This window comes from Lacerta agilis, chromosome 8 (assembly GCF_009819535.1).
Source record: "Lacerta agilis isolate rLacAgi1 chromosome 8, rLacAgi1.pri, whole genome shotgun sequence".
Taxonomy (NCBI): Eukaryota; Metazoa; Chordata; class Lepidosauria; order Squamata; family Lacertidae; genus Lacerta; species Lacerta agilis.
In genome coordinates this window covers 7,760,703-7,773,936 of record NC_046319.1, presented here as the reverse complement: position 1 = coordinate 7,773,936, position 13,234 = coordinate 7,760,703, and the positions used below count along the sequence as shown (strand labels likewise).

General features: G+C 43.1%; 1 protein-coding gene across 9 annotated transcripts in view; it reads left to right on the top strand.

The window, feature by feature from the left end:
* The window catches only part of HECTD4 (HECT domain E3 ubiquitin protein ligase 4), a 112,138-nt gene that overhangs the window by 37,968 nt on the left and 60,936 nt on the right, over positions 1–13,234 (top strand). For 5 of the 9 annotated variants that reach the window (XM_033159280.1, XM_033159286.1, XM_033159285.1 and 2 more), the window contains exons 9-17: positions 122–283; positions 1,688–1,816; positions 2,573–2,713; positions 3,711–3,943; positions 4,758–4,903; positions 7,108–7,178; positions 8,200–8,305; positions 9,297–9,417; positions 11,706–11,834. In XM_033159280.1, the coding sequence (XP_033015171.1) occupies positions 122–283; positions 1,688–1,816; positions 2,573–2,713; positions 3,711–3,943; positions 4,758–4,903; positions 7,108–7,178; positions 8,200–8,305; positions 9,297–9,417; positions 11,706–11,834 (1,238 nt within the window). The remainder of the gene's footprint in view (positions 1–121; positions 284–1,687; positions 1,817–2,572; positions 2,714–3,710; positions 3,944–4,757; positions 4,904–7,107; positions 7,179–8,199; positions 8,306–9,296; positions 9,418–11,705; positions 11,835–13,234) is intronic. The other 4 variants (XM_033159288.1, XM_033159284.1, XM_033159287.1 and 1 more) reach the window with 3 other exon arrangements.

Sequence of the window (13,234 nt, the reverse complement as noted above, 5' to 3'; positions counted from 1 at the left end):
GAACCTCGCTTGTCCATCCATCCAGCTTTCATCCCAGAATCTAGTCCCACCCCCCCTTTTCTGCCTTTTTCATGGGCATATATTTTTTTTGCTTCTCATGATGTTCATCTGATCTTTTCAGCTGCTAACACTAGTTGTGGTCTGCCTCTAAAAATGCTACGAAAGACTCCAATATACACATGTGGGACTTATTTGGTGATGTTAGTCCCACCCCCGGGTGGCTCTGGCAGCTCTGCCACACGGTCGCTCTTTGGTGGAACAAGTGGCTTGTCATCCTTGAAAAGTAAGTCCTCCCCAGCCTGCCTTCTTGCTCCCTCTGAGTTGCTTTGATTTTTTTTTTTAAACCTAGCAAACTGATTTGCCATGCATCTTGCTCTGCCTTGCCACTTGGTCCCTAGATAATTCTCTTAATGTATCCAGTGCCATTATATTTATTTATTGTAAATCATTATTTTGCTCCATCTGTCCACCTTAAATAAGGCACTTCTTCCAAGTTTATTTCTCAGTCGTTGATTCGAGCTAGCTGGGTATAGCGCTGAAACCTATTTCCAGCATAGGGCTTAGTGTTCAGATTTGATGAAAATATCTGCCCAGTTGACATATGAAATGGGGGTAAAGGTATGCTTTGATGCAGCAGAGTTCCTTTTCTTGCAGACGGTTTTCTTTTAGCCCCGCTCTGATACTGAAAGATTGTGGGGGAGCGGTAATTGCTTGAGGCAGTGAGCACAGCAGAGGGAAAGAGGGGTGGATTTCATTCCTCTCATCTCCTTTTCATGACTAGACACTCCTCCACCCTTGCTTTACATGTGAATGTGACAGTCACATGACTAAAATACACATGAGTGCCCTGCCCCTGTTGAGAGCATAGAATTGTAGCGTTAGAAGGGACCACAAGAGCTATCGAGTCCAGCCCCCTGCAATGGTGGTGCTGCTGTTACTGGACAACATGCTTATATACTGCATTTTCCGGCATATAAGACGACTGGGCGTATAAGACGACCCCCAACTTTTTCAGTTAAAATACAGGGTTTGAGATATACTCGACTGCAGATTCTCCACCTGGCGTATAAGACGACACCCAACTTTTGAGAAGATTTTCCTGGATTAAAAAGTAGTCTTATACGCCAGAATATACAGTAGTACCCACATTTTTCAGGCCAAGGGGCACCTTCCAGAAGCTGCATATCTGTAGTGGATGTAGCCAGAGGCAAAAGTGGGTAGTACAGTGGATGTGACACTTACTGTTGTATAATAGGCTACGTTCCAGCAATACAAAAAGCCAGGGGGTTCTATGCGTACACTCCTCTCTGTTCAGGCAAACAAGAGGGATTATCACAGCTCAAGGAGACACCCCAGCCAGGCAAAAGCATTCAAGGAGGTTGCAGAGCTAGTCTGGGCAGAGGGCTTGGCCTGGGGAGAGTCCCAAGGGTGGACTCTTTTGGCCCCTGGGTCTGAGGTTCCATACCCCTGACCTGCAACATATGGAGGGAGGCTTGGGGTTTGCCAGCTGAAGTTTGGGACAAGCAGGTAGAGTTTCCAGGGCAAAAGGCTTCCAGTTAAGTACAAGCCTCAGTATCTCGATTCTCTCACTGTAGAAATTAAATAACTGTCTGTGTTTAACAATTAAGCTCCTGTGCATAGTGCACAGTTCAGATAAATATGTGAGCTTTCAAGGGATTGATTGTAGGCTCTCTGTTTAAAGTTCTGGCTTCGAGTTTGGTGTACAGTATCTCAGATGGACAGTTTGCAAGCCGAGCGGATCTCATTGATGCTGCTGGGAGCTCACTTGGACGCGGTGCTCTTGTTCCTGGTCTTGGTAAGGAATTGATATGCAGTTTTAGATGCAACTTGGTAATGGCAATAATGCCGTTTGATGCCCTTGATTACAGGGTTTCTCTGAGCAGAATCTGGCTTGCTTTAAACAGCTAATCTGTTCAGGCACACCTCTTTTTTCTTTTTAAAAGTAACAGAAATAACCTGCCAAAGTAAGAGAAGGCTAATAAAGTTTATAATAGGAGGCAATTAACAATATATATGTACAGGAGAACTGCTTGAAACTGTATATTTGCTCTAAACCTTGGCTGACATAAGGTGCCATTGGCAATGTAAAGGTGGTGGGTTTTTTTAAGTTAGCATTTGTGGACCATGGCAGAGGGGAGTTCAGACAGTTGTTTCTTGCTTTATTTTGAACCATTGATAGCAATATCTATAAATCTTTTTGCAAAGTAAACACCAGCCTTGGAGTGGTAAACACTGGAGTGCTTGCTGTGGTTGAATGAAAGCAAGGGAGGCATTCCATTAAAGCAAGCAAATCTGCAGCGGAAAAAGTGCAAGAAGACCTCCCTAGCCATTGGCTTAGCTGCTGTTATGGAATGCTTACAAACAGTCTTGATATCTGAGAAATAGGACTCTTTAGGACCAAATGATGCTGTTGGTGAGAAGGGGTGCAGAAGAGGGAGGAGGTGTACGTGTATGTTAAGGAATTGTTACCAACCAAAAAGGTATCTGTCTGGACCTGTTTTGCATTATAAGCTACTTTTGATAAAGAGAGCTATTGATTGTTTTTGTCCAGGAGCGTGCTATGATGCTATGAATAACATGATCTGGACATGCTCAAACGACTATATTGATCAATGGTGCAATCCAGGGAACCAAGCCTTCCATTACGTTTGCCAGAGGCTAGGAGTCAGCCATATAATTATGGAACCAAAAGGTGAGGGGGAAATCAGCAGTCAGCACTCTGTACAAAGTCATTGCTAGTGAAATGTGAGATGGACAGCCTAGATCAGTGGGCATTGCCTTTGAGCCATGCTGCACCTGACTGAGAAACCAGCAGGGCAGAACAGCTCTTTCCTACAAGGTTGGTGAGGGTATATATAGAACAGAACTTCCTTTGATCAGAACCAAAATAATAATCAGGGTGTTTGAAGTTCTCCTGCTTTTGAAGTTACAAACTACAAGACGCTGGAATCTTTCCTTTGAATTTCTGTGGAATTCTGCTGAAGGAAGGCAGTTTATTACAGCTGCAGGAGAAAAGCACAAAACTGTGCTTCTCTGAATGCAAACATTAGCAGTGAAATAATCAGATATTGATACCACATCATCAGCTATGTAGCACAAATCGTAGTGTGGGGCAAACTTCAACATGTTTACGCTGTCAAGAGTCTCATGAAGTAGTTTGTTAATTGTCTTCCATTTGTAAAAACAAACAAACCTGGGTTTGAGAGGTGGTGGCTTGCAAAGGCGAAACGAACAAATCCATGTTAGGGGGATCCAAGCTGTGCAAAATACCCTTGCTTCAGCACTGCATGTATGGTTAACATTCCCAGTTATTTGAAACTTGTGGGCAGCTACACTCAATCTCCATACCCTTCTCTTGCTTCCCTTCCATCCATATAAATATATGAAGATGCCTTATTACTGTCAGACCATTGGCCCACCTAGATGTCTACCTAGTGTTGCTTATTCAAACTGAGAGTGCCTCCTCGAGACCGCAAGCACCAAACTTCACCATTCTACTTATAACCTGGAGACACTGAGGATCAAACCTGGGAATTCTCTGTTTGAATTCCACACGGTTATTTCAATATTTGGGGGTGGGGAACCTGATGTTTAAGACTAGGCACAGTTGAAAGCCACAAAATGAATAAACCTTGACGATACCTTGAAATGCACACTGCCGGTTTATAAAATGTTTCTTACTGCTTTAGGAGATGCCATAACCACAAATGAGGTTATCAATCAATTACTGCACCATGTTGGTGCTATGTGTATCCATCAACTCAACCTGCTGGCAGCGAGTAACAACCTTCCAATCACAAACTTTCTGGGCAAGCAACACCCAATCGAGGGCCATCATCTTAGCAGTATTTGCGACATTATGGAGAAAGCTATGGTCAATGGGGACACCTGCATTATACGCTGCATCTTGGTTGTATTCCAGGTGCGTGCTATCCTGGTGTAATTGTGCTAACCTAATGTAATTGTTTGCTTTTGGATTGGGGGTGTGGGATACTCAGGCAAAGTACACTTAGTGGGGTTCCCTTAACCTGGGAGTGGTGGGATATGTAAGGATTTTCTCACACTTCCTGTGAGCAGAGTCAGAAGTGCTGGAACTGAATTGGAGCATTGGTGGGTTCTTTCTCAGTCACGGAAGCTTTATCCAAGAGAGGTGTTCTTGATGGTTTTCGCCAGCAATTGTTGGAAGCATTGTCAGACCCACCTGTTTCAGCTAACTTGTGTGGTTAAGTCAGTAGAGGGCCGAGGAAATGTTCACGCTTTATTCTGTTTTTTCTTGATGGTCTTTTGCTTTTTGTTCCTCACCTTTGTCCACTGGAATGAAGCTGATGAGAGGGGTTGTCCACCTTTTTCGGGTGCATGGTCACATCTGCAAACTGAAGCAATTGTTATAGGTGTCACACATGGACTCTACTACCAACCACACACTGCAAACTAATCTGTTGGCTCCAACACAGTGCTTCTCATAGCTGTCAACTTTTCCCTTTTCTTGCGAGGAATCCTATTCAGAACAAGGGAATTTCCCTTTAAAAAAGGGAAAAGTTGACAGCTATGGTGCTTCTTTTAAGTCTCCTTTCAGTGAGAGTGGGAACCCTGTGGGCATGGCAGAGGCTGCAATAAATTATATTCATATAAATAAGCAAACCATCAGATTCCATGTACTCTTTTTATGGTACTTACTCATATCTGACAATTCAACACGAGCATTTGTGCATACAGTCCCATGTTTGTCCTTGCAGGTGGTTTTTAAATTTTTCTTCAGCCCTCAAACCGAGAAGAATCGTGACATCGTAAGACGATCTGGCCTCTTGCTTTGGCAGTTACTGATGGCACCAGTGGACCAGATCAGCCCTGAGATTCAGAAGGAGGTCTGCCTGGCAATCAGGTATGTCCTCTTAGCTCACTACAATCAATCAAATTCTACAAATGCTGTAGTCCTTGTGAGGATAATACTTCCAAGGCCATTCTACGCTTCATTATAGTAAAGTGTGAATTTTCTGTGCTTTACACTAGGGCTTAGCTGAACCTAGCCCAAAGGAAGGCAGCTAGTTTGGTCTTCAGTATATGCTAGGCTTCCTCCCTGTCTATTCCAGGTCACTGGGTGTTTTTTTTTGGGGGGGGGAAGATACTGCTACTGTCATTTTCCAGCCTGCTTCTTGCTAGCTGAGGTTAGAAATCTTAAAATGAGAGGAGGTTGTGGGTGGGGTGGATATTTGCCAGACAACATCCAAACTCTGTCATTTGGTTCTGTCTTATACAGGATGCTTGCAGCACACAGTGGTGGAGAATATAAACCTGTCGTTTAAATGCATAACTTATAAATTAACCAGCTGGCCAGCCTATTTCCCAGCTTTGGGCATTGTACTCTTAGGAGGCCATCAGTTAAAATGTTCAGAAAGTCCTAGATGGTATCAGCTATGTAGAAGAAAGCAAGCATTTCTGCCATCTACTTTAGGGTGACTTTGAAGTTCTGTTGTGAGATCTGCTGCTGCTGCTGGTTGGGCATAATTCTTTTGGGTAGTTGTAGTTACAAGGTTGAAGATGGTCCCCACTGTTCTATCTGCCACTTCTTTCATCTTTTGGCCAAAGCAGGGGGAGCATCACAGTCCTGTGTTAAGATAACCAGATAATGTATATCTAAAGGGCAAAGTGCATTCATCTTGGGCAGGTATAGGCAAACTCAGCCCTCCAGATGTTTTGGGACTACAATTCCCATCATCCCTGACCACTGGTCCTGTTAGCTAGGGACAATGGGAGTTGTAGTCCCAAAACACCTGGAGGGCCGAGTTTGCCCATGCCTGATCTTGGGTGTCGCATTTTCTTGTATATGGGACACACTCCAAAACTTGAGGACAAAATCTTCTAGAGTAGTTTGCATATCTATATTTATGAGGTGCCGTGTTCTCAGTTCTGGAATAATAACAGCGTATTTTGGATCCAAAGCCTGTTTTTTTCAGCTATGTTGATTAATATTAGAGAATTATTAACTGGTTGCTGGTATGACCAGATAATGTTGTTGAAGAAGCTTGGTTTAATTCTACACTGGTGAAGTGTAGAATTAAATTTCCAGAGTGTAGAATTAAATTAATAGCCAGCCAGCATGCTCGTGCAGCTGAGTGCTGGACTTTGATCTGGCAAACTTGAGTTCAAATTCCTCCTGAGCCACAGGCTGACTGCATAGCCTTGGATGAGTTGCAGTTACTTAGCCTCAGATCATCTTCTATAAAATAAGGGTATATTTAATTTACTTCACTGGGTACTGGATGCAATAGAGAATGTACATTGTGTAAGTTGCTAACAAACATTTCAAGAAATGACGCAGGTAAGACTTAAGCTAAAATATAATTGCTTCTGTAGTATGCTTTCCTTGCTCTCTGTGGCACAAGCAGCAGCAGCAGCAACAACAACAGACAATTAAATAAAGAGGAAAAAGCACGTGTGTTTTCATTCCTTTAACTGTAGAAGCAATTGCTTGTTTGAACCTTATTTCCCATAAAATAATTCTTAGTTTGAGTCTGGTTACATAACAGGGTAGAAAAGGCTTTCTTTTGATGTCCAAAGAGGCTCTTTTTGAACTTAGTGGTTTTCTGTGTATATCTTATTATTACATTTACACCCCACCTTTCCTCCAAGGAGCTCAAGGTAGCATACATAGTTTTCTTCCCTGTTTTATCCTCGCAACATCCCTGTGAGGTAGCTTAGTCTGAGATAGTGCAACTGGAAGATTACCCAGTGAGCTTCATGGCTGAGTGGAAATTTGAACCCTGGTCTCCCAGGTCTTAGTCCAGCCTACTCACCACTTCCCCAAACTGTCTGTTGATGACCTTCTTGCTTAACCATAAACATAATTCAAAAAAACCCAACGTTCCTGGCTTTTCTTTTATACTCAGGAAGCAAATGCTAAAAAATTTCAGAAAAGTAGTCTCAATAGTCTGCAGAAAGAAAGAAAGAAAGAAAGAAAGAAAGAAAGAAAGGAGAAAGACAATGTTTATGCTACAATTAATCTGTTCGATTTTAAGGTACCCCAATACTCTGTTGCTGTTCTCTTTGCAGATACTAAATGTTACCTTTTCTTTTCTCTTCTTTAAGCTCTGGTCTAAATAACCTGTACCCTGGAGAAGTGGAAATTAATAACTTGCTTAAGTTGGTTTTAACAGAAGGTAAGTGTTTTCACTAAGACTGTAATGAGAATTCATTGTAGGCAGCTTCCACACTGATCTTTTGCTCTAGAGTTTTCCTGTCATTGTCAACAAATATCTCCCTATCATGCCTTTCCTGCTTCTACTGTATTTCAGAGTGCCAAAAATCCAGCTCTTTCCCCCCTGCAGATGCCCCAGATGTAGGTGGCCCATTGTGCTGCCATTCTGGCTGGTTGTGACCTGTATAGATTATGCTAGCCATTTCATTCTATGGAAATCAGATCTGTCAATGTAACCCTTCCCTTTCCAAATCCATGATTAGGAGTACAGTGAGGGGAGGAGTGAGTATTTAACCAATAATAATAATAATAATAATAATAATAATAATAATAATAAATTTATTATTTATACCCCGCCCATCTGGCTGGGTTTCCCCAGCCACTGGGCAGCTCCCAACAGAATATTAAAAACACGATAAAACATCAAATGTTAAAAGCTTCCTTAAACAGGGCTGCCTTCAGATGTCGTCTAAAAGTCAGATAGTTGTTTATTTCCTTGACATGATGGGAGGGCGTTCCACAGGGCGGGCGCCACTACCGAGAAGACCCTCTGCCTGGTTCCCTGTAAGCTCACTTCTCGCAGGGAGGGAACCACAAGAAGGCCCTCGGAGCTGGACCTCAATGTCCGGGCTGAACGATGGGGGTGGAGACGCTCCTTCAGGCATACTGGGCCGAGGCCATTTCACAATAGTCTCAGTGAAAACCAGCATTTGGGTTGGAAAAAGTGGACTGCACACTTGGCTGCAGAGTGTTAGAAGTCTGGAAGCAGAATTTGTATTCCATTTTCAGTTTACAGCACAGCAGCAATGCTTGGTAGCTGCTAAATCATCCACATCTAGAAGCATCTACCGGCTAAAAGTATATGATCCAGAAAGCATAGTCTGCTGCCCATTAAATAAGTAATATTTTCATCTAGCATGAATTTACAGCTGAGGCCAACATCTATATATAGCCAGTTTCTCGCATGAATTATTCCCTTGTAGGAGACAGAAACAGTGGGCTTGCCCAGCTTCGAAATGTGATCATGACTAACCTGGCTGAGCAGCTTCAGAACAACAGATTTGGCAGCGAAGATGATGAACATTACAGGTAAGTGGCATGGGTCTTCCTGCATGTAAGGGATGTAATTTGCCAAGTGCACATGCTGAAAGCTCTGGATCATATCCAATGAAGACTAGAGTTGCTACTTCTGTCGTACAGCTTCCAAATGTTTAATCACAGCTTGTTTGGGGCAAGTGGCCCCTTTAAAAAGGAATGGAGATGGCACAAATCCTGTGTCTAGTTCCCTGTGTCTTATTAAGCAACAGAAAAGGAACAGTTAGTAACGATTTCAAGAAACAATAATCACAACAACAGAAGGCTACAAGAAATCGCTTTTTTTTGTAGCTTCAGGCCAGTTGATTTCCCCCTCAAGAAGAGTGTCTAAAAATTTAGTTCAAATCACAGAGAAGATTTGGCAGTAAGATAAATAATATGGCACATTCTCCACAGAGCCAGTGCTACAAGGACAGAATATATGTTTTTATTGTTTGTTTGTTTGTTTGTTTACTGCTAATGCTTCACCCTGAGGTTCTAGGACAGTTTACAGCATTACAATACAATATTAGAAACAGATTAAAACAATCCTAAAAATATACACTTCAAGTGTCAAAGCCCATGGTAAAGAGTTGCATCTTCAGCCTTCTCTGGAAGCTGTATAATGAAGGTGCTAGACACGCCTCTGTGGGGAAGGAGTTCCACAGAATGCCCTATCCTGGGTCCCCAGGGAAGAGGAACTACTAAGATGGCCCCCTCTACCAAGAGGGTATGTAGGAAAGGAGGCAGTCTTTCAGATATTTCAGGTCTGTGTTATTCAAAAGCGATACTCAAGCCCTAGATCTTTACTTGCTATACTTACTCTCCATGGACATAACATAAAAACATGTGACTGAAAAACTAAGGGCAGTATATTTAACAAACCAACAAACATTAGATGATAGGACTGCAAGACTTAATACTTAATATGCTTGCACATGAGTGTGTTTTTGTTTCCAGTACTGAACCCTCACCATTTTACCATGTATTTCCTACATTTTTAAAGACTAAACGATGAACTTTTGCACTACATTCTCAAGATCGTTGTCCGAGAATCATGTATCTTAATCACCAAGTGCCAAACTGTATCCAGAGATGAATTTCAAAGGCTCCTCTCAACTGTGCCTGTGAGTAACACCTCCTAGCTTGCTCTTTTTTCTTCTTCAAAAGGGCCCCTTGTTTTGTGGGTACAGTCAGAATAGGGGCAGTGCAGCAGTCTCTGCAAGGTTTAAGGGAGCATTTGGATTGTCAAATGTTATAGATGAGCCTGCAAACCTCACTGATTGTCTTCTGGATGCCACCTGCATGCCAATGTATTGACACTCTCCTACACAGGAGAAACAAGGACTTATGTACCTAGGAGACATCGGAGCTTGTGATTCAGATTGTACTAACAGGCAGCAGCAGCAGCTGCTGCTGCTCTTCCAGTTTCTTTCCCAGCCTCACCTAGGAAGAGCAGTCTTATACTTTGTCCTGCCATGAAATTGAGCACCTGGCTAAACTGGCATGAACCTTTCCATGCTGTCTGCTGTGAGTGTTTGGCCAGATGTCTGATAATGCCTTGCATCCACATGTTGCCCTGCTCTGTCTCCCCGCCACTTATTTTAAACATCAGCCACCAAAAAAAATTAAAAAATCATAATTAAGAGCTAATGTTAGCATGGTAGTTAAAAGTGAATGGCTTGATGGGAAGTCCGGTTTAAGTCTTGGTATTAGTAGTAAAACTCAATGAGCAAACCAGTGTTGATTGCTTCTAACGTGATTTTTTATTTTAGATTGTATTTGAATCACTTGCAAGCTGCATTTGGTTCTATCTGTAGAAAACAGGGGAATAATAATAATAATAATAATAATAATAATAATAAATAATTATTAATACCTTTATTGTCAATGTACAACCTGTAACTGAGCCTCCCCCCCCAACACTCAATCTCATTGCACTCTGTGTGCTTGTCTCACAACACACCAACCCCAAAAGTCAGTTGCACTATATTATTTTCCGTTCAGCAGCCTAACAGTCCACGGATAGAAACTGTTTTTTAGCCTGTTGGTACGACTGATTATACTCCTAGATCTCCTGCCCGAGGGTAGAAGATTCAAGAGGTGCTGGCCGGGGTATGAACCGTCCCTGAAAAATTTTCTCTCTCACCTAAGCAACAATCCCTTGCAATGTCAGCGGGCTCAGGGGACAGCCCATGATATAAATAAAAACAAATGAATGGACCAAGCCACTCTGTTTTAGCCTCAGCCCTCATTGTAACAGTGTTTATCTTGCTATGTTTTTATCCTGCCTCATTTGCTCAGAGCTACAGCCTTCCTGTTCTTTTATCTTTGTAACAGTCATGAGATGTAGGTGAGTGTGAGTAAATGACCCAAGCTTATCCAGCGAGTTTTGCACCTAAATGGGAAACTGAACCTAATGATTTCCATTGTTTTCTGGCACAGTTTTGCCACTATACCATACTGGCTGTATAATGAACATAACAATCCTGACCCGCTTTACAGGAAAGTCAGGGGGTTAGGAAGAAGCAGCCTGAATATTTGGGTTATGACTGTTTTGGAAGAATTGCAGGAGATGCTAAACAAATGGGTATTGGTGTGGGAAGTAGTAGGTGGGACCAGATTTAGACCAGTGTACTGCGCTAATTGAAATGCTGGGCCCAAGCCATCCAAAGTCTGCATCAAGAATAGCGGAATTCTGTGTCCTCTCTAGGTATGCAGATTTGCATAACTGCTTCTATTTTGCATCATTGTGGTTTTGCCAGTTGTGGAGGAGGGGTAAGGAGTTAGGCAGAGTATTTGAGTTCTCCTGCCCTGTTACTTTCTAGTTGCCTCCACTCCTGAGATTTCAGCAGACATTTCCTCACACTTTGAAGCATATCTGAAAAGCCAATAAGGGCTAGCAACTTGCTTTAAGTAAAAAAAAATGACAGCATGAGGTTTTCAGGAAGCTGAATTCAATTTAGGTTTTCTATGCCTCCATGGAATCAAAGCATAAACTGTACAGCATTGTTTGAAACTTGCAGTTACACTGTGTACTGTGTTACGGAGCAATAAATATGATGAGATCCCATTCCCACTCTGTTGACCTTTCTGGAATGTATCCATTGATCCCTATGAATTCAGCTTTGTTTTAAGAATTAATTTGACTATCTGTTATATGCCTATGTGTCAACTAAGCAAAATCCAGCAATTTGTGACACATCTCTCAAATTTTAGCTTGAGTTAGTGACTCTTTTGTTACATTCTTGTAATGCATTACAGAGTGGTGACAGTCTAGCAGGAGAATGATTTGACATTTCCCTGTTCGTTTTCTTCCTCTGTGTTTCAAAAATAGCACACGGCCTTTTTCTGTGCTGATTTTCTAGTTGAAGTGTTAAGATGATAATGCAAATGGTGCTCATTTATATTAAAGGCTGCCTCTTCTTGCCTGCGGTATCTGATGGCCGTACAGAACCATCTTCTGAGTAATACAATTTTGATTAAGCCTGACGAAAACGATGACAGTGACAGCTCCTTGCAGGGAGAGACATTGAAGGTACAGGTAAACACCAATATTAAATTCCAGTTCTGATTTCAACAGCCCATGCTCTCTTCCGACCCTTGTATCTCTGCAGTTCAGCTGATGGGTATACCCTCTCTGTGCTGTCTTGTCCCTTCTTGTTGTCTCAGTGTAATTTTGTGACAGCTTCAGCTAGAATTCTCAACAATGACCTCTTCAGGAGGGAAGGTGCTGTTGAAGCTATGTGTACCCTAATTCAGGAACCCTTGTGATTTGCAATGCATGGCTAGGCCTCCTTGTTGACCTCCACCAGAGTGGCATTCAGGAAGACCAACAGAGATCATTGCATGCTGCTGCTGCCACCGCCACCGCTCTCCACCAACTGCAAATTCAGTCCAGAGGTGGCTGTTCCTGAAGAGGGCCTCTATTTTGAACCAGCGAGTTAGTCTGCACTGAAAGACTATCATTACCAGTAATTCATTGGCTGTGGAACTTTCTTCCATAGGATGCAGTCATGGCCACCAACTTGGATGGCTTTAAAAGAGGATTAGAAAAATTAATGGAGGTACATAAGGCTACTAGGGACCCAGGTGGCGCTGTGGGTTAAACCACAGAGCCTAGGGCTTGCTGATCAGAAGGTCGGCGGTTCGAATCCCTGCCACGGGGTGAGCTCCCGTTGCTCGATCCCTGCTGCTGCCCACCTAGCAGTTCGAAAGCAGGTCCAAGTGCAAGTAGATAAATAGGGACCGCTCCAGCGGGAAGGTAAACGGCGTTTCCGGGCGCTGCTCTGGTTCGCCAGAAGCGGCTTTGTCATGCTGGCCACATGACCCGGAAGCTGTCTGCAGACAAACGCTGGCTCCCTTGGCCTATAGAGCGAGATGAGCGCCGCAGCCCCAGAGTCGGACACGACTAGACCTGATAGTCAGGGGTCCCTTTACCTTTACATAAGGCTACTAGCCACTATGGCTGTGCTCTGACTCCACAGTTGGAGGCATCAGTGCTTCTGAATACCAGCTGCTTGAAACAGTAGGAGGGTAAGGGTGCTTTTGTGCTCGAATCCTGCTTGCTGGTTTCCCACAGGCAACTATTTGGCCAATGTGAGAACAGGATGCTGGACTAGATGGGCCATTGGACTTATCTAGCAGGCGTTTCTTATGCCAGAGTCTCCTTGTTTTAGAGAAAGAACTGTGGCAGATAGTTCTGTATTCCAGGTCTTGACACACACTTTTTAAAAAAAATCTGAAGGAAAGGGAGCCATTTCTACAGCTTCCAGACAGATAATCTAATCAGCCAGTCACATGTTGCTGGGGAAACAAACAACCTCCCTCTGCAGCACATTCAACAATGGAGGGTGGGGCTGAAAGGGAGCTGGGACTCTTATCTCTCTCCCGATCTCTTGCTGATCAGCTGCTGAGCGGGGTCCTTTCAACACCCCCTTTTCT